Here is a 26,340-nt window from a genome sequence, read left to right as displayed (position 1 = left end):
TTCGCAATTACAATTAATGAGGAGAGAGAGTGTCAGGCGGGCACGGGGCCGTGTCCAGCGGACACGGGGCCGTGTCCAGCCTTCTGTTCAGCCTATAAATAGAGGAGCTTGGCTTCATTCTCTCTCATCCCTTGGCACACCACCTCTCTCACACTTCATCCACCACCCACCACCACCATAACACCATCATCCACCACCATCATCCATTGTCCATCGTAGAGTGTGTGAGTCGTCTCGGGATCCAAGATTGATCGTAAGAGTTCTTGACAATCAAGGCCATGTTTGCCTAAGTCTCTTACATCACTTGGTGAAGACAAGTGTTTAGTATAATACTTTTTATTTTTAATCTTTTGCACTTTTTATTTGGTTTTGTATTAATGACTTTAATAACTAGTTACTTATGTTGAAGGTGATCTTTCCTTATCGTTTGTCCGTGGTGTCTTGGCATTATTTTACTGTCTATATAAAATAAAAGATTTTCACCATTCATATCTCCACGGTCTATATGGAGGTATGTTGGCTACCTGGTCGGGGGTTAAGGGAACGGTTTGGTAAGGGTCTTGCCCTTGTTCAGCGTTTAGAGGTCCTGCTTGGGACCTGGGTCAAATTTAGTAGGATCTCCTTCAATGCCCATAGGTATTGGATGGCGGAGATCCAAACTCTTTGACCCCCTCATAAGTTAACTACTATTAATACTATAACCCGGCTATTTAGGACTGTATCCCTGCTGACTCAGACTACTTAGCCGAGGGTAACGTCACCGCCAAAAGCGGGGCCTACCACAATTTGCATTAATAACTTAATTCATTATCTTTCAATAATCCGACCCTTTAGGATTGTATCCTTGCTGACTCAAACTACTGGGTTGAGCGTAACGTCGCCTTCAAAAGAGGGGCCTACTACAATAACTAAGATAATCTCTTAAACAAGTGCAAAAGTGCGAAAATAATCAAAGGTTATACTAATACACGTGTCGGATCCAAGTGATTCATCTTGTCTATCTGTTTTCATTTTATTTTTATTTTCAGCATTTAGTTAGTTTTTATTTTTCTTAGTTTAAAACATTTCTCTAACCTTTTTGATTTGATTAGACGTTGAGGATAAACCGGTATTAAAAGCTCTTGTGTCCTTGGACGACCTCGGTATCTTACCAACACTATACTACGTTCACGATGGGTGCACTTGCCCATATGTGTGTTTAGTGTTAGTGAATATCGTGTTTTATAAATTTAAAACTTGGCTAAAAGTGTAAAAAGGGGCTTAAATACATTTAAAAATATAACACACTTCACGCACATCACCTGCTGAGCTATAACCTGCATATTGCCAAGCATGAGACTATTTAAGCAGAATGCCATAAAAACCTGAAGCCCGACGTATATATTCTAGACAAGCACTCAGGTACAAGATTTGTTTTATTTTTCTGTACCACCAATTTGTTTTTGTATTTAAAGTTTTTAAAATAATCTCTCGATTTTTATCCTTATTATACTCACTTTTGGTTTAATAAACTTATGAGGTTATAATGTTTAATACTATTTTTTACATAAATCGGTATACCCGTTACACAACAGGTAATGAGAAATTTTTAATTCTTAGGGTACTGGACGCGGTTTATCAATTGGGTATGAGACTAGAATTACAAGTATTTGTCTCACCACTCTTCAACACTCTTACTTCCATTTCTAAACTATAATTCGCTTGTTCTAGGCTATTGTACGCATCCGAGAGACTTTTTAGATCCGTTTCCATTTTTTCAGCCAAGTTTTTGTAAGATAACGCCTCGTTTTGAATATTTGAATTCTCGGTTTTAAGCATTTCTAACCATTGAGAGACTTCTTGAAGATCTCTTCTTAGTGTCGCTATTTGCACCCTCTCTGACCCATTGTTCAATCTAGGTTCAGTGTCGGCTGAACCACCCCCATCTGTATTTGCTAGGTCCTCGGCTAATGTTGCATTTCTATTAAGAAGGTCCTGTCGTAAAAAAAACGATTAACTTTAACGTAAGAGGCAACAAATAAATATGAAATTTACCTGTATCTCAGAGCACTGCTTCTCAACAAATAATTTGAGTCGCTTAATATAATCGCGATCATTTTCATCTTTTTTCTGTTCCAATTCTGCAAGCACAACCGAGACATTGCTCTTTGGATGACTATATGTTTGCACAATACTATCTCTAATACCACCTTCCAGACTCTTTATAAAGTTGACAAATTGGGAGTCAAACATCGAAGCAAGCATTGGATCGTCATCGTTACGATTATCAGTTAATTCATTATCATCAATATCTTCCATCTCCGCCATACTATTAGCATTTGATCTGGTCAACGGTTTACATGGTTGAGGCTGCGTTGCTTTTCAGATGAAAACAAAAAGCTTTTTTGCATCTCATCAAGCCTAAAAAAATAAGACGTAAGCCCGAGTTTTTGACTTATGGTATCGACTATTGCAAAAGCATCTTTTCCCGACTCAACGATTTTATTATAAATAACGCATTCCCTGTGACAACCCTTACAAAACCAGGTATCCGTACGACTTAATTAACTGTTAATTATTGCCTAATTACTGTGCTTAACTGAGATTTCTGATAAACTGCTACTTGATTGTTGATACATGTACATGTCTGCATCATACTTTGATTTTTCCTGTCACTACATTACTTATTTACTGAACTTTAGTGACAAACATGATGCACAAAAGCACAGTAGCATTTGAACGGATAACCTATTTGACATGCTGATATAGCCAGCATCAGGCAAACACTGCCTCTAAAGGCCTGTATGAGCCAGAATTATTTTACTACACCCATAGTGTGTGTAGGTATACAAGGGTTGTATGATTACGTCTCTAGGGATAAGATATAGAGATTTGGATGTGCCTAAAACATACTTTAAGCACGGAACATAGCACTTTTATCAACATACTAGCTTCTAGCTAATTAATAAAGTGCCAAAACATGAAAAATTATTCCTGACACTTTGCAGAATAAATTGTGTCGCTAAAAATATTATTTACGACGCTTAAAGGATTACTTAAGCACTTTAACGGATTACTATCCAACCGAACAACCGGACAATACCCGGAGCATAAAAATATTGCCATAAATGTTATTGGTATTTTTCTGAGCCAGTTAGGGTCCCTGATTACCCTAACACCCGCTTTATAACGCATTAAACAACTAACGGGGTTAATCCCTAAAGTAACCGACTTTAACCAAACTAAACTGTAACTGAACAATCAAGACCCAACCGGATACCCCCCCCCCCCTAATGGGATCGGCCAACTATGATGTGACAAGGGAGTACAAGTTTTAATATTTTATAATAGTTTCGTGGATATCTAGAGCATGAAACCGTTGGACGAAGGAGCATAATTTCCCTATATAAACACACACTCTCACACACACAAGACACACACACACACCAACACAACTCTCTCTCCCTCCTTGCTCCTCCCTCTCGGCCGAGAACACTCACATCCATCCATCCATTTTTCGGTTCGTGTCTCTCCATTCCAAGCATATACTAGTGACGGGGATCACCTACAACGGAGCTTGGAGCAAACGGAAGCTAAAGGACCACGTGCATTTGCTTTTATCCACACCGTTTTCGCCAAAGATCTTCCCTAGCCCCGAGCTAGAGGTATAACATTTAAAACTCGTTTTTAATCATATCTAAAGTGGTTAAAAGAATTTTTAGTGGTTGAAAGTCGGTAACCCATCATTTGAATCTAAAAAGTCTACTAAAACATGAAAATCGTTGGATAAAAGGTCATGTCTTGTGTAAATGTCGTAGTATTTGAATATGTTGATTGTAGAGGCCCGATCTACGATGTGGTGGCTCTTATCATCGTTTAACCCGACTTTGTTAAGATCCCGAATCTTGACATACACTTGTTTCTAGCGGTACGAGGGTTAAAAGGTGAAACTCCACCACACGGGAAACATGAACTTGTGTAAAAGTGTTTTGACGCGTGAAATAGTATTTAAAACGAGCCGATCTACGTATGTACAAGTGGTATATTCGTAGAACCGGGTGTTGAGAAAATCATGTTTTAAAAAAAGTGGATAACATGTTAATAAAAGATGATTTCTATAAACTACAAGTGTAAAAACACTTGTGAAACGAAAGATCCGACAAAATAACCATTTTTATAAAAGTTGTCGGGAAGTTGTAAAGGAGGATTTGTGATAAAAACTGGGTTTTTACGAGACTAAATCATTTTACACATAGATCCATTAATTATAACGAGATCTACACCGTAGTTTTTAGAAAAACTACAAGTTCATGAAATAATGCGATTTTACATACTTATCGACAAGATTAATGTGTTGGAAATTGATTGATTGAAATAAAAGGAGTGTTGAAATGATTTTGTAAAAGAAAATGATACGCTTGAAAGCGTGGCCACCTCCAGTTACAGGGGAAACTCTGGCGAAATTTTTCTAAAATTTAACACTTGGAATTATTCACAAGTGTTAGAGTTATTTTTGGAAATATTTACAAAACATATTTCGCCATGACTTTATTTATTAAATAATCGGAGGTGGGATTTTCACAAAACTAAACGTGATAAATATATATTCGGTAAATATATTTTGTCACCACACTGTTTATGATTATTTTGTGAGGATGTATAAATATTATTTTTAGAGTAAAAATAATATTTACAAACCTTGTCGAACCCGAAATAATACAAACGCTTATACGACAAGAATATAAGTTACAACGGTAATTATCATTACCACTTAATCGCCAAAACGTAACTTACGCTTTATTCGGAAATATTCATAAACGCATGTGTTGTCAATATATTATTTTGGGAAAGTATTATGTGGAAGAGGAAATATATTATTTTTGAGAAAAATAATTATATTTTTGGAATAAGAAATAAAATGTATTAAGTGGGACTTAATAAAATAATATAATTACACATGTATTAATTCCCCCATCCTTGGGAAGGAAAATACGTTATCAAGTATATACACGGAGCGGTTGTCTAACCGTTTCCCAAAAATATAAACTATGAAGCTAAAGCACGGCCATCCGTCTAATAGAATTAGCACATGTAGGTCGTTGCGCAGCACTTGGATATTTGGATTACTTGATATTGTGACGCATTCACCGTGAGTTCATGTCCCCCTTTTCTCTTAACTGTTTTCAGTTTTCTAAACTGCGGGGGTGAAATACATGTTACAATGATTATGATTGTGACAACTCGAAATTTAGAACCTTTCTTGTATCCCGATGTAACTTGCTTGAAACATTTCGTGACTAGTAACTTGTTAATGTAATAACATAAGTGATCATTTTATGTGACTATGTGCTTGCTTGTACGTATGGTATATATGTATGTATATTACGTGAACCGAGAACCCAACTCGAGACGACAAGGACCCGACTCGAGACCATGAGGTCTCGAGTGAATAGTGACCGATTTGGGCCTTTGGGCCGTGACCTCCTCTAACCGGTTTTGGTAAGCCCTTTTGGGTGGATCATGAAGAACTAGTATAAATACTACACTGATGACCACACTCACCATTTCCTTGGACTACACACACCCACACTCTCATACTTTCCCTCTCACTAAAACCCTAAGAACACAAACACACATCATTTTCGGACCCAATCGGTTAGCACTAGGATTTCGGCTCAAGCTTGGAAATCGACACTTGGAGTTCACCTTTCCTACCTCTTAACCGGTTAGTGATTCTTATTGTGTTTGCGCTTGGATTGATGATTATGACATTAGGGTTGTTTGCTAAGTTGTTGCACATGAAATGATTGTTTATGATAAAAATGTTACTTGAAAGGAAATAACTACTTGTTGAACAAAGGATGATGTTTATTGTGTTTGGATATTAGTGTTTACATGATGTTCTTGATGTATATGATGATTCTAATGTGTACAATGAGATAACCGGTTAATATGCTTGATTTCGGATGGATAGTGCTTGGTGTTTAAGTGAAGATCGAATCACTAGTCTTGTTGAGCATGAAATCGGTATATGTTTGTCATATTATCGGTTAAGTATAGAACCGGATTGTGGTATTAAGTCCAAGTGTTTGATAGTTGTTCGTGTATAATTAGGAAGAATGCATAATATGCTTGAACAAAGGTTGAATATGTTATGAATATGCTTGAATGTTTGAAGAACATGAAGAACTTGTTGAATATGCTTTGAATGTGGGTTAAATATTTGAAATCCTGCTTGTTTGATCTGAATTCATGAATGTTTAGACAAGAAAACATGTTTAAGTGGATAGTACACAAATAGGGTGCATGCAATTGGAATGTTATTGGATAGTACAACTGTGCAGAATCAGCAACTGTTGGGGAGTCGAAACCCCTGGTTGCGACTCGCAACCACAACATTACAAGTCGAGACCGCCAGTTGCGACAGAGGTTACGAGTCCTGTTGCGACTCGCAACCACAGCATGATGAACCGAGACCATAGTTACGACACAGGTTGCGACTCGAAACCTTAGCATGATCAGCCGAGACCACGGTTGCGACTCGCAACCACCCATGACCAACATAACAGCACAACTCGAAACCACGTTTGCGAGTCCGGTTGCGACTCGAGACCCCTTAGTGGGCTTGCTTAGTTATGGGCCTAAGTTAGTGGGCCGGACTTATGGACTTCTGTGTTCTGTTGACGTGTTGTTTGGGCCTGTTATCATGAGCCCAACTGTTAGGGCCTCACACTTAGACTTTGGGTTGTGTTTGACTGTTAACTGCGAACTGTTAATGTTAAACGTGTTGCCATGATTATGACCTGTGTACAATACGTGTTGAACATACGTGCACTGCTGGCTTGAATCTGATACGAAAAATATCTGTGATAGGACCTAATTGGTTACCTGCAAATTGATTGACCTTTCTGTGTTACTACCGAGCAAACCAAGGTGAGTTCACATCCTTTACAAAGCATGGGATTCCCTGGGTTGGGAACGGGGTTAAGGAACGTGGGTTCCTCGTCCTCCTTGGGTAGGACGGCTATGGTTCAGGAATGTGATTCCTTGTCCGGATGGACGGATAACTCGTACTAGACTAAAACTCTATCACGAAGTCCCTCCTTTTTGTATCGACTTAATCGCCGGGCCAATGGCGAGCGGGTCATTAGTTAGATAGCGCTATTTAGGTCTGACAAACCTCACACCGTGCCGCAGAGGACGGGCGTGAACTAATGGATCTGGGGCACGTCAATGATGATAGACATTGATGTTTTCAGGGCACATAAACATGACAACAGTCAGCAGTCGATATGGTAACGAGTCTAGTGTACGCATGGGGTAGCCCCCACGGCCGAAATGCCTGATAACTATCATGGGGTAGCCCCCACGGCTGGAATGCCAGAGTAACTGGGAATGAACATGTCACGTTTTAAATTATGGGGTAACCCCCCACGGCAGGATGCCAGTTAAAGGAAACTGTTTTCGAAACAACTAAAACGAACACCCAACTGTGAACTCACTCAACTAGTTGTTGACTCGTTACTACATGCTTTGCAGGACCATAGGTACTCTGCTGGAGCTTGCATGGAGGAGAGTCGTTGTGGGACACGGATTGCTGCGTGCCATGTTCTATTTGAAAACATTTGAACTTATGTTATAACTTTAAACTTATGCTTCCGCTTGCAACTTAAACTTTGTTTGTTTGAAACACCAATCATATTGGTTAAACTTTTATAACTGTTTATATGCCTGTTCAGTATGATGGGTGGCTGGATCCTGGTTAGTCACGCCTCCAAGCGGTAGTACTCCGCGGGTGGATTTTGGGGGTGTGACAGATTGGTATCAGGGCCATTGGTTATAGTGAACTTGGTTTTAATAAAGGAGAAACGTTTTTGTTAAAACCAGACTATAACCAGTTTAGTGCTCAACGGTCCATAACGACACTTCACTTCACATGCAAGGCTCGACATACTAGGTAATATGATATGTGTATATTGCCTACTTGTTAGTTACATAGTACATTGCCCATGGTATGCTTGATTAGTATAACTACTGTTGCTTGAACACGTGCGTGCTTACTCTATCCTACTATCGTACTTTCACGAACCTCTCTCACTCGTATTACTCTTATTATGAAGAATCATGTCTGGACGCGTTAACATGACACAAGCCCAGTTGACGGCTTTGATCAACGAACGAGTTGCCGCAGCGCTTGCAGCTGCAAACGCAGGAGGTATATCCTGCAGTCCGAATTTGTTCTAGGATCATTTGGATCCTACTCTCGTGAACCAACCTTTGTGTTAAACTCTGTCTTTCTTTCACCTACCTTAGGTCAATATGCTCAGGCACCGGTGTGCACTTTTAAGACCTTTATGGACTGCCGACCCACTACTTTTAGCGGAACTGAAGGAGCAGTAGGTCTCCTACACTGGTTTGAGAAACTAGAATCTGTGTTCGAAATGTGTGAATGCCCTGAAGCGCGCAGGGTGAAGTATGCCACTGGTACTCTCGAGGGTTTGGCCCTCACGTGGTGGAATGCTCAAGTGCAAATGCTGGGGTTGGTTGCTGCCAACGCCACCCCATGGGAAAATTTCAAGGAAATGATCAGGGAGGAATACTGCAGTCGTGATGACATTCACAAGCTGGAAGATGAGTTCTACAATCTCAAGATGACGGGGTCAGAGATTGAGGCATACACTAAGAGATCGCATGAGCTTGCCTTGTTGTGTCCCACTATGGTGGACCCTCCCTATAAGCGAATTGAACTCTATCTCAAGGGCCTAGTGCCAGAAATCCAAAGCCATGTGACTTCAACAAACTTGACTACTATCCAGCAGGTTGTACAGTTGGCTCACCGTCTCACTGATCAGGCGGTGGAGCAGAACAAGTTACCAAAGCGCATAGGTGCTGCAACTACTTCTGGTACCTCTAGTGAGAACAAACGAAAATGGGATGGAACTTCAAGCAAGGGTTCAACTTCTGTACAATCTCAGTCTCAGCAGAGAAAGACTGACGACCACAAGAGCCCCAGTCAGCAATCGTCTGGTGGTCAAAGTCATGGAGGATACAAGGGGAATCACCCCAAATGCAATCGCTGCAACTTACACCACAGTGGGCCATGCACCAGGGGCAACTGTCATCGGTGCAACAAGCCTGGTCATGTTGCAAAGGATTGCAGGAGCGCATACCCCGCCAATCAGAATCGTCAGCAACCTCAACAGAATCAGCGGCAGCAACAGGGTAACAACAAAGGATGCTTTCAGTGTGGAGCTGAAGGCCACTTCAAGAAAGATTGTCCCCAACTGAACCAGAACAACAACAATCAGGGGAATGGTAACAATGGGAACCACAACAACAACAATGGTGCTAGGGGACGAGTGTTCGTGATTGGTCAAGGTGAAGCAAGGAATGATCCCAACGTGGTGACGGGTAAGTTCCTTCTCGACGACTTTTACGTTACAGTCTTATTTGATTCGGGTGCCGATACTAGCTATGTGTCACTAGAAGTTAGTAAAATGCTTAAGCGTATTCCAACACCCCTGAGCGACAAGCACACTGTAGAGCTAGCAAATGGTAAGAGTTTGGAGGCCTCACACGTAGTCAAAGGTTGCAAACTTGTCCTCGCTAACCAGACCTTCTTTATTGACCTTATTCCTATCATCTTGGGTAGTTTCGACGTTGTCATTGGGATGGATTGGTTATCCCAACACCGAGCAGAGATTCTTTGCAACGAGAAGATCGTTCGTATTCCTGGTTTAGGTAGTGAACCTCTCATGATTCGTGGCGACAGGAGAAGTGCTGTTGAGAACATCATCTCTCTTCTTAAGGCCCAGAAGTGCTTACGAAAGGGCCACACAGCGATTTTGGCTCTAGTTACTGATACCACAGAGAAAGAGAAGAAGCTAGAAGATTTTCCAGTTGTACGTGACTACCCTGAGGTATTCCCTGAGGAACTACCTGGTCTTCCGCCCCATCGCCAAGTCGAGTTTCAGATTGAACTAGCTCCTGGAGCTGCGCCTATAGCACGTGCACCTTATCGTTTAGCGCCATCAGAATTGGAAGAACTCTCCACTCAACTACAAGAACTCTTGGATAAGGGTTTTATTCGTCCTAGCTCATCGCCATGGGGAGCCCCAGTACTATTTGTGAAGAAGAAGGACGGTACCTTCAGAATGTGTATCGACTATCGTGAACTCAACAAGGTGACTGTGAAGAACCGTTATCCTCTACCGCGCATTGACGACTTGTTCGACCAGTTGCAGGGGTCGAGCTACTATTCAAAGATCGATCTGAGATCGGGATATCACCAGCTGAGAGTTCGAGAAGAGGATGTCTCTAAGACAGCCTTTAGAACTCGATATGGGCACTATGAGTTTTTGGTCATGCCGTTTGGGCTGACCAACGCACCCGCAGTTTTCATGGATTTGATGAATCGAGTGTGCAAGCCTTACCTAGACAAGTTTGTTATAGTCTTCATCGACGACATCCTGATCTATTCTAAGAGTCAGGAGGAGCACGAACAGCATCTACGACTTATTCTGGAACTCCTTCGGAAGGAACAGCTTTACGCAAAGTTCTCGAAATGCGACTTCTGGCTTCGTGAAGTCCATTTCCTGGGGCATGTAGTGAACAAGGATGGGATTCACGTTGATCCATCCAAAGTGGATTCTATTAAGAACTGGCCTGCGCCCCGCACACCAAAGGAAATTCGCCAATTCTTGGGATTGGCAGGTTACTACAGGAGATTCATTAAGGACTTCTCTAAGATCGCACAGCCTCTCACCTCGCTAACGCAGAAAGGCGTTGTTTATCATTGGGGAGATGCACAAGAATTAGCCTTTCAACATCTAAAGGATAGACTTTGTAGTGCACCTATCCTTTCACTGCCAGAGGGCACAGAAGATTTTGTGGTTTACTGTGATGCATCAATTCAAGGTCTTGGTTGTGTATTGATGCAACGAGATAAAGTCATAGCCTACGCCTCACGCCAACTCAAGGTTCACGAGAAGAACTACACTACGCATGATTTAGAGCTGGGAGCTGTTGTTTTCGCACTTAAGTTATGGCGGCATTACCTATACGGAACCAAGTGCGCCATCTACACCGACCATAGGAGCCTAGAACACATATTCAAGCAGAAGGAACTGAATATGCGGCAACGACGATGGGTCGAGCTACTGAATGACTATGAGTGCTCCATCAGGTATCACCCGGGCAAGGCCAATGTTGTGGCTGACGCCCTCAGTCGAAAGGACACTGCGCCTAAGCGCGTAAGAGCTCTACAACTCACGATCCATTCTAGTCTACCTTCGCAAATACGAGCTGCTCAGATAGAAGCACTGAAACCAGAAAACGTTAGAGCCGAAGCCCTACGCGGGTCAAGGCAACGCTTAGAACAGAAGGAAGGCGGTGCTTACTACGTGACAGGACGCATTTGGGTCCCACTCTATGGCGACTTACGAGAACTTGTGATGGATGAAGCGCACAGATCTCGCTACTCGGTACACCCTGGTTCGGACAAGATGTACCACGATATTAAGACTACGTATTGGTGGCCTAGCATGAAGGCCCACATAGCAACTTACGTCAGCAAGTGTTTGACTTGTGCGCGAGTCAAGACAGAATATCAGAAACCCTCAGGCCTACTCCAACAACCAGAGATACCACAATGGAAATGGGAGCAAATTTCCATGGATTTTGTCACTGGCCTACCCAGATCACAGCGCGGAAACGATACTATCTGGGTGATTGTGGATCGACTTACAAAGTCCGCACACTTCTTGGCAATTAAGGAAACAGATAAATTCTCCACTCTAGCGGAAATATATCTCAAGGAAGTTGTTTCGAGGCACGGGGTGCCCACTTCTATTATCTCGGATCGAGACGCGCGTTTTACCTCAGAGCTGTGGCAAGCAATGCACAAATCTTTTGGCTCACGTTTGGATATGAGCACAGCGTATCACCCACAGACGGACGGGCAGTCCGAGCGAACTATTCAGACCTTAGAAGACATGCTTCGGGCATGTGTAATCGACTTTGGCAACGGCTGGGAGAAGCATCTGCCACTTGTGGAATTTTCATATAATAACAGCTACCACACCAGCATCAAAGCTGCTCCGTTTGAGGCATTGTACGGACGTAAATGCCGGTCACCTCTTTGTTGGGCAGAGATGGGAGATAGTCAAATCACTGGTCCAGAACATGTGGTGGACACTACTGAGCGGATTGCTCAAATACGACAACGCATGGCGGCCGCTCGAGACCGTCAGAAGGCCTACGCCGATAAGGGCAGGAAACCACTTGAGCTCCAGGTTGGGGAGCGGGTATTACTCAAAGTTTCACCCTGGAAGGGTGTGGTTCGTTTTGGTAAACGAGGCAAACTCAACCCACGATACGTTGGACATTTCGAGATCATTGAGAAAATAGGCAAGGTGGCCTACAGACTGAACTTACCAGCAGAACTCGGTGCAGTTCACAACGTTTTCCATGTGTCGAATCTGAAGAAGTGTCTGTCAGATGAGACCCACGTAGTTCCTCTGAAGGAACTCACGATCGACGAGCAGTTGAAATTCGTCGAGGAACCAGTCGAAATCACGGACCGGGATGTTAAGGTCCTCAAGAGCACTAGAATACCTCTCGTTCGAGTTCGTTGGAACTCACGTCGCGACCCAGAGTTTACCTGGGAGCGCGAAGATCGGATGAAACAAAAGTATCCCCAACTGTTTGAGAACAGTACAACCGCTACTGAGGCTGAAGCTACGGAATTTCGGGACGAAATTCCAGAGCAACGGGGGGTGGATGTGACACCCCAGGATAACCGGGAAAACCATACAACTTAACTAGCTTCCTCAGTGAGTGCCATCAAATTTCGGGACGAAATTTCTTTCAACTTGGGGATGATGTGACAACTCGAAATTTAGAACCTTTCTTGTATCCCGATGTAACTTGCTTGAAACATTTCGTGACTAGTAACTTGTTAATGTAATAACATAAGTGATCATTTTATGTGACTATGTGCTTGCTTGTACGTATGGTATATATGTATGTATATTACGTGAACCGAGAACCCAACTCGAGACGACAAGGACCCGACTCGAGACCATGAGGTCTCGAGTGAATAGTGACCGATTTGGGCCTTTGGGCCGTGACCTCCTCTAACCGGTTTTGGTAAGCCCTTTTGGGTGGATCATGAAGAACTAGTATAAATACTACACTGATGACCACACTCACCATTTCCTTGGACTACACACACCCACACTCTCATACTTTCCCTCTCACTAAAACCCTAAGAACACAAACACACATCATTTTCGGACCCAATCGGTTAGCACTAGGATTTCGGCTCAAGCTTGGAAATCGACACTTGGAGTTCACCTTTCCTACCTCTTAACCGGTTAGTGATTCTTATTGTGTTTGCGCTTGGATTGATGATTATGACATTAGGGTTGTTTGCTAAGTTGTTGCACATGAAATGATTGTTTATGATAAAAATGTTACTTGAAAGGAAATAACTACTTGTTGAACAAAGGATGATGTTTATTGTGTTTGGATATTAGTGTTTACATGATGTTCTTGATGTATATGATGATTCTAATGTGTACAATGAGATAACCGGTTAATATGCTTGATTTCGGATGGATAGTGCTTGGTGTTTAAGTGAAGATCGAATCACTAGTCTTGTTGAGCATGAAATCGGTATATGTTTGTCATATTATCGGTTAAGTATAGAACCGGATTGTGGTATTAAGTCCAAGTGTTTGATAGTTGTTCGTGTATAATTAGGAAGAATGCATAATATGCTTGAACAAAGGTTGAATATGTTATGAATATGCTTGAATGTTTGAAGAACATGAAGAACTTGTTGAATATGCTTTGAATGTGGGTTAAATATTTGAAATCCTGCTTGTTTGATCTGAATTCATGAATGTTTAGACAAGAAAACATGTTTAAGTGGATAGTACACAAATAGGGTGCATGCAATTGGAATGTTATTGGATAGTACAACTGTGCAGAATCAGCAACTGTTGGGGAGTCGAAACCCCTGGTTGCGACTCGCAACCACAACATTACAAGTCGAGACCGCCAGTTGCGACAGAGGTTACGAGTCCCGTTGCGACTCGCAACCACAGCATGATGAACCGAGACCATAGTTACGACACAGGTTGCGACTCGAAACCTTAGCATGATCAGCCGAGACCACGGTTGCGACTCGCAACCACCCATGACCAACATAACAGCACAACTCGAAACCACGTTTGCGAGTCCGGTTGCGACTCGAGACCCCTTAGTGGGCTTGCTTAGTTATGGGCCTAAGTTAGTGGGCCGGACTTATGGACTTCTGTGTTCTGTTGACGTGTTGTTTGGGCCTGTTATCATGAGCCCAACTGTTAGGGCCTCACACTTAGACTTTGGGTTGTGTTTGACTGTTAACTGCGAACTGTTAATGTTAAACGTGTTGCCATGATTATGACCTGTGTACAATACGTGTTGAACATACGTGCACTGCTGGCTTGAATCTGATACGAAAAATATCTGTGATAGGACCTAATTGGTTACCTGCAAATTGATTGACCTTTCTGTGTTACTACCGAGCAAACCAAGGTGAGTTCACACCCTTTACAAAGCATGGGATTCCCTGGGTTAGGAACGGGGTTAAGGAACGTGGGTTCCTCGTCCTCCTTGGGTAGGACAGCTATGGTTCAGGAATGTGATTCCTCGTCCGGATGGACGGATAACTCGTACTAGACTAAAACTCTATCACGAAGTCCCTCCTTTTTGTATCGACTTAATCGCCGGGCCAATGGCGAGCGGGTCATTAGTTAGATAGCGCTATTTAGGTCTGACAAACCTCACACCGTGCCGCAGAGGACGGGCGTGAACTAATGGATCTGGGGCACGTCAATGATGATAGACATTGATGTTTTCAGGGCACATAAACATGACTACAGTCAGCAGTCGATATGGTAACGAGTCTAGTGTACGCATGGGGTAGCCCCCACGGCCGAAATGCCTGATAACTATCATGGGGTAGCCCCCACGGCTGGAATGGCAGAGTAACTGGGAATGAACATGTCACGTTTTAAACTATGGGGTAACCCCCCACGGCAGGATGCCAGTTAAAGGAAACTGTTTTCGAAACAACTAAAACGAACACCCAACTGTGAACTCACTCAACTAGTTGTTGACTCGTTACTACATGCTTTGCAGGACCATAGGTACTCTGCTGGAGCTTGCATGGAGGAGAGTCGTTGTGGGACACGGATTGCTGCGTGCCATGTTCTATTTGAAAACATTTGAACTTATGTTATAACTTTAAACTTATGCTTCCGCTTGCAACTTAAACTTTGTTTGTTTGAAACACCAATCATATTGGTTAAACTTTTATAACTGTTTATATGCCTGTTCAGTATGATGGGTGGCTGGATCCTGGTCAGTCACGCCTCCAAGCGGTAGTACTCTGCGGGTGGATTTTGGGGGTGTGACAATGATTACTTTATACATGGTATGGTTAGCGTAAGGAGGGTTACTTTTAGATCATGTGAATGGGTAGGCGGAAACTTGAGGTCATTAATCCTCAGGGTGGGGACCGAGGGGCAGGAGCGGTAGATCTATTTGGGTGTAGCGAGCCCAGTCCCAGGTCCAGCATAACGGACCTTGGGATGACTTTGTTCCCGACGCATAAATTTGCTAGGTTTGAGCCTTCCTACTTGCATTTACACATACCAATGGCCTTGCAAACCGTTGGTGATCTCTTATTCCTTATTTGCTGCATACCAGGGTTTTTGATAAAGATAAAGGTTTATTTACTCATTTTTCGCATGAACTCGCTCAACATTATTGTTGATTTTTCAACTTACATGTATTTCAGGGAATTAAGGATCTGGCACGGTATAACAGGTTTCCCGCTGCATAAGACATCAGGGTCATCCAGGATTCGGGGAATGTGACTTCTTCCTGGACGAGTCACAGACCTTGAATCGTGTTTATGTCATGTTTATGGTTGTAATGTTTAGACAAGTCATGATTGTTGGGTGTTTCACCCATTAAGACAATGTTTTATATTTTTATTATCAACGGATGATCTTGCATATTTTAATACATATAGCCTTGTTATGATTAAGCTATGGTATTAAGAAGTCACACCAAATTAACCACGCTTCCGCAAAGCCAGGGTGTGACATTCCCCGACTCAACATCTTTTCCCGACTCAACGACTATTGCAAAAGCAAGCGAAATGGATGTGCCAAATAGATGTGTCTATGTCTATGTCCAGTCTATAGAACACTCAATTTTAGCACATAATTCACTCATCAAGAAAACCATCAATAAGCATGAAAAATTATATACAATAAACACCTAATAACAAAAAACTCAATCATCATAAGATATATGAAAACAAACTTGTATTCTAATTTCTAAACCTCATTGCGACGCCGATGCAGCGTTGATCGCTTTCTGCAGTTCATTCTCCATATCACACGAACCGGCATTCTGCTTCGTTTCTACGCATTTTCCTTCTTCTCCGTCCACCGCTCAGTGATTCCGAAATTGCTGATTACATCAAATATTGACACAGAGTCAAATAAAACCACTTTTCAAATATCTTTTTATGTTCACATAAAAATTGAACCGGGGCAACATTAATCAGACCAAACATGTACATATGTTCATATAAAACAGGAAACTTCCTTCTTTCAACATAGATGATAACCTGATCATCTTGTCCTCTAAATCTTGTTTCTTAGCTGCTGGGAATCATTCATGGATTCTTGTTTAATATCATACAACAGTGAATGCGAAATCATCCTCTGAAACAGAAGATGAGTCCAGATTGTAACCAAAAGCCAAGCAACCAAAAGCGCTAAAAAGAACCTGCCTTTTTTACTATTCAAAACGGAAAAGTAATATACTCACCGGAGAGCGATGATTTACAGAACAATAACAGTGAGGCTTCTTCCTCGGTGCTTTTCCACCAGTGGAGTTAAGAGCGGTCTACTTCGTACGATACATTGAGATTCAAACTAACAAAACCTGAAATTAGATCCAAATAATCACAATTAGAATGCAAAATCAACAGATTTGATGCTCTTGAATAAAGATTATACAGCAGAGATGATGAATTTACCGGAGAACACCATAGAATTCGATCGATTTGGGAATTAGGTTTTCGGTTGAATAATTTGATTTCTGGTAATAGGAAGATGTATTGGCGGTGATGATTTTGGGGATTAGAGAGAAAGGATTGAATTTTGAAAGTGAAGCCATGATTACCCTTTTTATACGTCTTTGTTTAAATTTTGAATTTGGAGCCATATTTAAATTTTGAATCTGGAGCCAAAATTTTGAATGCAGTGGTTTTGATTACAGAGGTTTGAATTTATAACATATGTTGAAGTTTGGAGATAGGAAGTGGCAGTGGTTTTGATGGGCAGTGGTTTGCTCTTTTCTTATGTAGGCCAGTGGTTTGATGGGCAGACTTTTGGCATCAAGCCTTTGAGATTTGGATGTGGGCCAACTTTGAAATTTAAAGTGATTTATATATTAGGCTTTATGATGTAATAATGACATAAGAAAAGCCTTGTTGGACATGCTCTCTAGCTGACACATCAGATTTTCTTATGTCACTTGGATTTCTCCTTTTATAGAAAGTATAGATAATTAATTCAGCTGCTTCATTTATTTGGCGCGTATAATGTGACAACCCGATATTTCAAGTTCTTTCATTTATGTATCACTTGTGTCGTAATTTTATTTTGGCGATTTGTTTGTGTTATGAAACTTGTAACTGTTTGAAAGAGTAGGGTCTTGATAGTTATTGGATTTAATTGTGCATGTTTATAACTTAGACTCTTGTCTTGAACCTCGACGAAAATGGTTTTTCGCCGGCATCAAACTCGACGAAACTTAGGTCTTTCGTCATTGTTGTAACTCGACGAAACTTAGAACATTCGTCATCACCTCACGACGAAAGAGGTCTTTCGTCAAGACCTTTGGCCCAGGCCCCATAACTTTCGAACTTTATATAATCTCTTGTAATCGTAACCGTAACTGAAAGCACAAAACCCTACCATCACCCCTCTATTAGACGACAGCCATTCTCTTTGGGTTGGAGTTTTCGATCGATCGATCTTTCCTTGCACGCAAACCCTTGTACGGTTAGTAACACTCTCACGATTGAAATAAACACCTATGTGATCCTTGTGCATACGTATTTGATCTGTTATTGTAGTGAAGGAGAATGAATGCACGATCTAATGTTTAGTTGATGATTCGATGTGAACGATGATTTATATTTAGGATTTCATGATAACTGATTAGATTCGAACAATGAGAGTACTGGTAATCGGTGTGCGTTTACATTCATTAGGTGTTTTGTTAATCTTATTTCGATGAACTAGTAATATGAATTGATAATCTGTTGATGTTTGGATATTGCATGACTTGAGATGTGTCTTGGTAAGCATAATATGAATGATTTCGATGAATGGTGTTTGATATGATATGGAAACTGTCAATCTGTTAGAGACTAGAACTGCACAAATTTAGGAGATGATAATTGTCTTGATGATCAGTGATGAAAGTCTGGTGATTCATCGACCCCCTCCACGAACCATCCAAGCTAATGAAGGTTGATGTTTCGTCGACTGCCCATCGACGAATTACCTTGTCACATCCCTTTTTGCGGCAGAAGCACGAGTTGTGATCATGAAAGGTTCTCATTGCATACGAAAGGTAAACATACTACATGCTCGTAAAAATAACTTCAAATACCAAACATTTCATAATTTGAAAACATAAGTTTAGCGTTTACATCGCGAGATAGCATAAAACATTGTCTTAAAAGTTTACAACTTTATTTAAACATAATATAGACGACATCCACAAGCATGAATAGGACCGCGCGCACATCCACCTTTTGTTACCTGAAATACATGTGAGTTTTGGAAAAACGTCAACATAATGTTGGTGTGAATTCATGCAGTGATTGTTTTGAATGTTTAAAATACTCGAATGAAAACATGGTATGAAACTTGTAGAATGTATGAATGTTTGAATGTAACTTGTATCTGTAACTGAGTACTATGACTGTTTGAATGTGTGAGATCGCTAGTGGTTTGCAAGGCCACTAACATATGTCACGACAAAGGAAGTCACCAAACCTAGGCATTTTTGTCAACTTTGACTGAGACACAGAAGCACTCATTGGTAGAAGTAGGCCAAGAGTGGGGTTGCCTGAAACCCATTAGATCTAACCTTTTGTTCCGCAGTCTGAATGTATACGTTGATTAATGGTGCTTATGGTACCCTATTCGAGACATGGTCTAGAATGTTTCACTTGAATGTTTTTGTACCCATCATAACCCATGTAAACATTGTAAAATTTGTAACATGTATTTCACCACCGAAGTGTAAAACAAAAACAGTTAAAGAAAGGGGGGAGCATGAACTCACAACTTTGCGTTCCTTGCGTCGTAAACTTCACCGGATTTGCTTATAATGCGTCGTGACCTAAAGGTGTTTTATTATCGTTAGTCACTAGACTTGTATCGTACAAGCACAAGCCACTATATTTTGTATATTTATTGTTGTGTTAAAAATATTTTTTAAATTTTTAACTAAGTGTCTTACTTATATTATTTTCTCAAAAATAAATATAAGTTTCTTGTATTTTGCACCCGAATTATGTATCTTGTATGTTGTATATGTACTTTTGTGTTTTTACTCCTTAGAAGTATTTAGTGTATTTTCAAGTCGTAAGACACTATCATGTATAATACATACTACATACACTTAGCACAAAATTTGGTGACCAATAATTACATATATTTTTCCTCAAAAATATACATACTTAATATCAATTTTTAGTCTTGAAGAAATCATCATTTCTTAACACAAAAATTAGGGAAACCTTGGTAAATGTTTTTAGATACATTTTTAGGGGAATAAATTTCTCAAAAACTTATATATTTTTCTAAGTGTCAAAATTTATAAAAATTTTGACAGAGTTTCCCCTAAAAATGGAGGTTTCCCATGTTTTCAAAACATGTGTTTATTTTCTTTTAAAAATCATCATCAATCAATTTCAACAACAATCATCAACAACATACACTAATTTCTCTATTTCATGAACTTGAAAATTTATAAAAATGTGTAGTAACTTACTAGGGTATTTAGTAAGTCTTGTTACCCTTTAAAGTGTGATTGCTTCTTTAAAAACTTCATTTTTAAAGAATATGATTCTTACAACTTATGTTCATGTTTTCTAAAAATACTACTTCTTGTATTTTTCTTGTTACACATGTGTATATTTACTTTATTAACCACCAAAAATAAGGTTTATTTGTTTAAGAACCAAGATTAAGTAAAACTTGTATTTTTAACTTGGTTCTTTTGAAAAACCACTCATGGATATTTAGATCTACATGTTTATCATCTTACTTTGATCTTTAAAAAAAACAAGCTTTATGTTATATTTTTAACAAACTTTCCATGAGTTTTAGTTTCAAAAATTAATTCTACACATACCTTATCACTTCCAAATTTATAAGTTTATGTACAAAAAAAAAAATATTTCAAGTTCACATTCTGCTTCATATGTTCACCTTCAAGTTTAACCATGGACCCTTCAAGATCCATGCTTAAACTTGGTAGATCCTAGCTTTAACATACTTGATCTAATCATAAAAGCAAGATACCACATCAACAACTTCATTACACACACTAAAAATTCTTGTAATCACTTATTTTCTTCATAAATATGTTAGATCTTCTCATTTTTAACATTAGAAGTTAAGTCGTTTAGATGGTGAAACTTGTACATAACATAAACATGACATAAATTAGTGATCAAGAAGCTTACTACTAGCTCTAATGGCTAGGGAAGTAGCACAAGATTGAAGAAGATGAACAAGGAAGAAAGTGAGTGGTTAAAAGCTCCACGAAGAGGTCCTTCAAGTTCTAGCACTATACACCTTCTTAAATGGCTTCCATACACCTCTAGATCACCTTAGATTATAAGATTGAAGCTTGGAAATGGTGGTGGTAGGGTGGTGAGTTTGAGCCGAGTCCAAGAAGGAATGGGAGGAAGAAGATGAAGTTTGTATGTGTTAATGGACAATGGTGAATACTTATGGTTTTTATAAAGAAAAAATCCAACACATGATCTTTCTCATAGATTTTATGCCAACTAGTTAGGGGACATGGTTATATAAAATAATAAAAGCCATGTGGGGCCCTTTGTGTCCGTTTGCAACATGAGGGGAGGGGGTAAAATGTAATATTTTTGGAAGTTAGAGGTTTAAAGTGCAAATTAGGAGGTTTAAGTATGTTTAAGTCTGTTTAGGTGTTTTTATGATTTTTAAGGTGTTCTAGCATCAATACTAGTTTAATATCATAAAAACATTACTTTTAGTCAAATCTTGATGTCCCAGTTATTGTCCGGTTGTTCGGTTCGTTACGGTTCGTTAAAGTGCTTAATTGCGTAGTTTCACTAGGTATAAAGCACTTTTTATGGCCGTTTTAATTCCCGACACTTTGTAAGTTATTTTGGACAATAAAACATAAATTCTACATGATATTAATGTGCTTAAAAGCTGATTATAGCTGAATTGTATGAGTTTCAGCATTTAAAGTGTGTTTCGGGTGCTTTTTAGTGCGTATTTTAGCTTCCGGATGGTCTATATATAAACCCTTGTATGTACTCTTGGGTTTTAATGTATTCTTATCATTGGACCTACACCTAGGCTCCAATTCTATTGTCTGACTGTTTTCTGTAGGATTGTTGACACAATGTGTCTTACCGGTGAGTTTACTAGTATTTCTGACGCAACGCTCTTGTTAATGCATAAAGCAATATTTTGTAGTATAAAACGTGCATGAATTCACTTGTATAGTATGAAATCAAACAATGTTGACATTTAAGCACATAATTGTAGTCATTAAATAATAATTAAAGTGTACGGAAATTACCGGTTTGGTGCCAGTTGTCACAGTCTCCCCCCGTTAAAAGAATTTCGTCGCGAAATTCAGGCTGAACTAACTCTCGCAGGAGTCTTCTTGAACAGGTGTGGATACTTTTCTTTGAACTGGTCTTCACGTTCCCACGTGTACTCGGGTCCGTGCTTAGAGTTCCAACATACTTTGACAAGTTTGATAGTGCTCCTCCTGGTCTTGTTGGCTTTCCAGTCGGTAACCTCAACGGGTTGTTCTGTAAATCGGAGGGTGTCGTCAATATGCACTTCATCTGCAGGGATGATCACGTTTTCTTGTGTTGGACTCTTCTTGAGGTTGGATACATGGAACGTATCATGTACTCCATTAATTCTTCCGGTAATTCCAACTTGTATGCTTCGGTACGAATTCTCTCTAAGATCTTGAATGGTCCGATGTATCGTGGATTCAGCTTTCCACGTTTTCTGAATCGCACTACGCCCTTCCAGGGTGAGACTTTTAACAACACTTTGTCTCCCACCTCGAACTCTAATGGTTTTCGTCTTCGATCAGCGTAGCTCTTTTGTCGATCTCGAGCCGCCTTAATGCGTTCTCGGATCTGTGTAATCTTGTCGGTCGTCTCTTGTACAAGTTCAGGACCAACCATGCATTTATCTCCGGCGTCTGCCCAACATAAGGGCGAGCGGCACTTGCGGCCATACAGAGCCTCGAACGGTGCGGCTTTGATGCTTGTATGATAACTGTTATTGTAGGAAAACTCAACCAAAGGTAGGTGAGTATCCCAGCTACCGCCTAGGTCCATGACACATGCGCGAAGCATATCTTCTAACATTTGTATGGTTCGTTCGCTCTGGCCGTCTGTTTGTGGATGGAATGCCGTGCTTAAATCTAGCTGAGATCCAAAGGCTTCCTGAAATGATTGCCAGATTCTTGAGACAAAGCGTCCATCTCTATCTGAAATGATTGAGATAGGCACTCCATGACGCGTCACAATTTCTTTTAGGTATATCTCAGCAAGCTTTCCAGTGCTATCCTTCTCTCAGATTGGTAGGAAATGCGCAGACTTCGTTAGCTGATCGACTATCACCCATATCATATCGTGCCCTCTAGGGGTCTTGGGTAGTTTCGTTACGAAGTCCATCGAGATTTGTTCCCACTTCCACATGGGTATCTCTGGTTGTTGTAGTAGGCTAGACGGTTTCTGATATTCGGCCTTAACCTTAGCACAGGTTAAGCACTTTCTAACGTAAACAGCAACATCGCTCTTGAGTCTCGGCCACCAATAGTATTCTTTTAAGTCCTGATACATCTTGTCTGATCCTGGATGGATCGAGTATCTCGATTTATGCGCTTCATCAAGCATGACTTCTCGTAGGCCACCATAGAGCGGAACCCATATGCGTTTCTTAAAGTATAAGGCTCCCTCTTCATTTGGCACCATATATTTCAATGCACCCTGGAGGTATTCAGCTTTACGGTTTTCCATTTTAAGGGCTTCTTGTTGTGCGTCATGAATACGTGAAGTGAGGTTCGTTCGAATAGTCATTTCCAATGCTCGAACCCTTAGGGTCTTAACCCTTTCTTTTCGACTTAAAGCGTCCGTTACAACGTTTGCCTTTCCAGGATGATACTTAATCTCACAGTCGTAATCGTTTAGCAACTCGACCCATCGCCGCTGGTGCATGTTCAATTCCTTCTGATCAAGTATGTGTTGTAGAGTTTTGTGATCTGTGAAGATTGTACATCGAGTACCATACAGATAGTGTCGCCAGATCTTCAAGGCGAATACCACCGCACCCAGTTCCAAGTCGTGCGTGGTGTAGTTCCTTTTATGTACTTTCAATTGTCTTGAAGCGCAAACGATGACTTTCTGGCGTTGCATAAGCACGCAACCCAAACCTTGTCATGAAGTGTCGCAGTATACCATGAAGTCTTCAGTGCCTTCAGGTAAGGATAGTACCGGTGCATCGCATAGCTTATTCTTGAGTAGTTGGAAGCTTCTTCCTGCTTGTCACCCCATTCGTACTTCTTATCTTTCTGCGTAAGGGCAGTTAGCGGCTGAGCTATCTTTGAGAAATTCTCGATGAATCGTCAATAATAGCCTGCTAAGCCCAAAAATTGTCGAACTTCAGTTGGGGTTTTGGGGGCTTCCCAATTCTTTATGGCTTCTATCTTGGATGGGTCCATATGAATGCCCTTCTCATTCACAACGTGACCAAGAAATTGAACTTCGCGAATCCAGAATTCGCACTTTGAGAATTTTGCATAGAGTTTCTCTTTCTTCAGTAGTTCCAGTATGGTTCTGAGGTGTTGCTCGTGCTCTTCTTTCGTCCGTGAGTAGATCAGGATATCATCGATAAATACAATCACGAATTTATCGAGATATGGTTTGCATACGCGGTTCATCAGATCCATAAATACCGCTGGCGCGTTCGTCAGTCCGAATGGCATCACAAGAAACTCATAATGCCCATAGCGTAATCTGAATGCAGTCTTTGGTACGCTTTCCTCTTGTATCCTTAGCTGATGGTATCCAAATCGAAGATCGATCTTGGAATAGTAGCTTGATCCTTGCAACTGATCAAATAAGTCATCAATCCTCGGTAGTGGGTACCGATTCTTGATAGTGAGCTTGTTCAGTTCTCTGTAATCGATACACATCCGCAGAGTTCCATCCTTTTTCTTCACGAACAATACTAGAGCTCCCCAGGGCGAGAAGCTTGGCCTTATAAATCCTTTATCCAACAACTCCTAAAGTTGTGTAGATAATTCTTGCATTTCGGATGACGCAAGTCGATAGGGTGCCTTGGCTACAGGAGCGGCTCCTGGAACCAAGTCTATACGGAATTCGACTTGTCGTTGCGGAGGTAGTCCTGGCAGATCTTCGGGAAAGACATCAGGGAATTCTCTCACCACAGGAATGTCTTCGCTTTTCGGCTCCACAGCCTTCTTATCTACAACGTGCGCTAGGAAAGCGATACATCCTTTCCTTAAGCACTTTTGTGCCTTCATACAACTGATGATTCGTAGAGGCACGTCTCGTTTTTCTCCATGTACGATGAGAGTTTCATCATTCGCCAAAGGGATGCGAATGATTTTCTCATGACAAATAACTTCAGCTTTGTTCTTGGACAACCAATCCATTCCGACCACTACATCGAAGCTACCCAATTGAATAGGTAAGAGATCGATGTTGAATCTTCGTTCACCAAGTTCTAGTGTGCATCCTCTAACAATTTCGCCCGATTCAACTAGTTTACCATTGGCTAGCTCTATAGAATAAGGAGTATCTAATCTACTAGATTCTATTCCAAGCATGCGTTTAAATTCCACAGACATGAAGCTATAGTCGGCACCAGTGTCAAATAATATGGATGCAAAGTGATTGTTAAGGAGAAACGTACCGGTGACCACATTAGGGTCCTCGCGCGCGTTCCTTGCTCTAATCACAAATGCTCGAGCCTGAGCATTGTTTCTCCTTGGGCAGTCTTTCATGAAATGCTCATTGCTTCCACAGCTGAAGCGTCCTTGGTTTCGCCCAGCTTCATTTCCAACCCGGTTATCATTGCCATTTCCATTACCACCATCGTTCCCATTACCAGCACCGTTACGGTTTCCATTCCCGTTCCTATTACCATTACCATTGCGGCCTCCAATACCTTTGCCCCAACAATCCTCGGTACGGTGGCCTGACTTTCCGCAGTTCTCGCACTTCCCAACGCGACAGTTTCCCACATGGTGAAAGCCACAGCGGTTATACTTGGGCAGAGTGCCCTGATATTTCTTAGCTCCAGACTCATTTGCAACTGCGAAGGTTTTTGCCTCCCTAGGTGGGTTAGTGTCACGCTTCTTGTTGTTCAAACCCTTGTTGTTGCTGCGGGTTGCTTGGCTCAGATTTGAATGCTTTCTCTTCTTGTCACCAGACGACTCAGCATGCGTCTCGGTCTTTTCAGTTAGGTTTAACGATAACTTCTTCATACGAACACAATCTTCAGTAAGGCTGACAGCCAGAGTTACAGCCTCAGTAATTGTTTGGGGTTTGGCTGAAGTTACCATGCCGCGAAACTCTGGGGCCAGTCCCCAAATGTAGTGCTCAACGCGCTTAAATTCGGGAGTCACCATGTAGGGAATCACCCTAGAAAAATCATGGAACCTTCGAGTATACCCAGTGATGTCAGCACCTACCATAGTCAAGTGCCAGAACTCCGTCTCCAACCTTTAGAGTTCGGCACGAGAGCAGTACTTCTCTCTCACTTTCTCTTTCAGTTCATCCCAAGTCATGCAATACGCGGCATCATCCCCAAGAGTTTGGACTTGCAAGTTCCACCAAGTCAGAGCTTCATCGATAAACAATCCAGTACCAGAAGTGACTTGTTGATCCGCGGCACACTTGCTCATGCGGATAGTGGCTTCAGTCTTTTCCGTCCA

The 26,340-nt window shown here is 41.1% G+C and overlaps 1 protein-coding gene across 1 annotated transcript; it reads right to left on the bottom strand.

Moving 5' to 3' along the window:
- Positions 1 to 1,617: 1,617 nt before the first annotated feature.
- Positions 1,618 to 26,034, bottom strand: LOC110888243 (golgin candidate 6-like). The gene is made up of 3 exons (XM_022135775.2): positions 25,468 to 26,034; positions 2,035 to 2,349; positions 1,618 to 1,974 (listed from the first exon to the last, which is right to left on the bottom strand). The coding sequence occupies exons 1-3, from the start codon at positions 26,032 to 26,034 to the stop codon at positions 1,618 to 1,620; spliced, it is 1,239 nt and encodes a 412-aa protein (XP_021991467.2).
- Positions 26,035 to 26,340: the final 306 nt, after the last annotated feature.

Source organism: Helianthus annuus, chromosome 11, assembly GCF_002127325.2.
Source record: "Helianthus annuus cultivar XRQ/B chromosome 11, HanXRQr2.0-SUNRISE, whole genome shotgun sequence".
Taxonomy (NCBI): domain Eukaryota; kingdom Viridiplantae; phylum Streptophyta; class Magnoliopsida; order Asterales; family Asteraceae; genus Helianthus; species Helianthus annuus.
This window is presented reverse-complemented; position numbering and strand designations above follow the sequence as displayed.

What these genes read in the sequence shown, in the direction of transcription:
- LOC110888243 (XM_022135775.2), bottom strand. Translation starts at nt 26,034, where the DNA reads ATGGTGACTCCCGAATTTAAGCGCGTTGAGCACTACATTTGGGGACTG. An exon ending in GAAATGGCAATGATAACCGG is followed by an intron (nt 2,350 to 25,467) that starts GTTGGAAATGAA and finishes AAAGCAACGCAG; the next exon opens with CCTCAACCATGTAAACCGTT. An exon ending in AGCAGTGCTCTGAGATACAG is followed by an intron (nt 1,975 to 2,034) that starts GTAAATTTCATA and finishes TTTTTACGACAG; the next exon opens with GACCTTCTTAATAGAAATGC.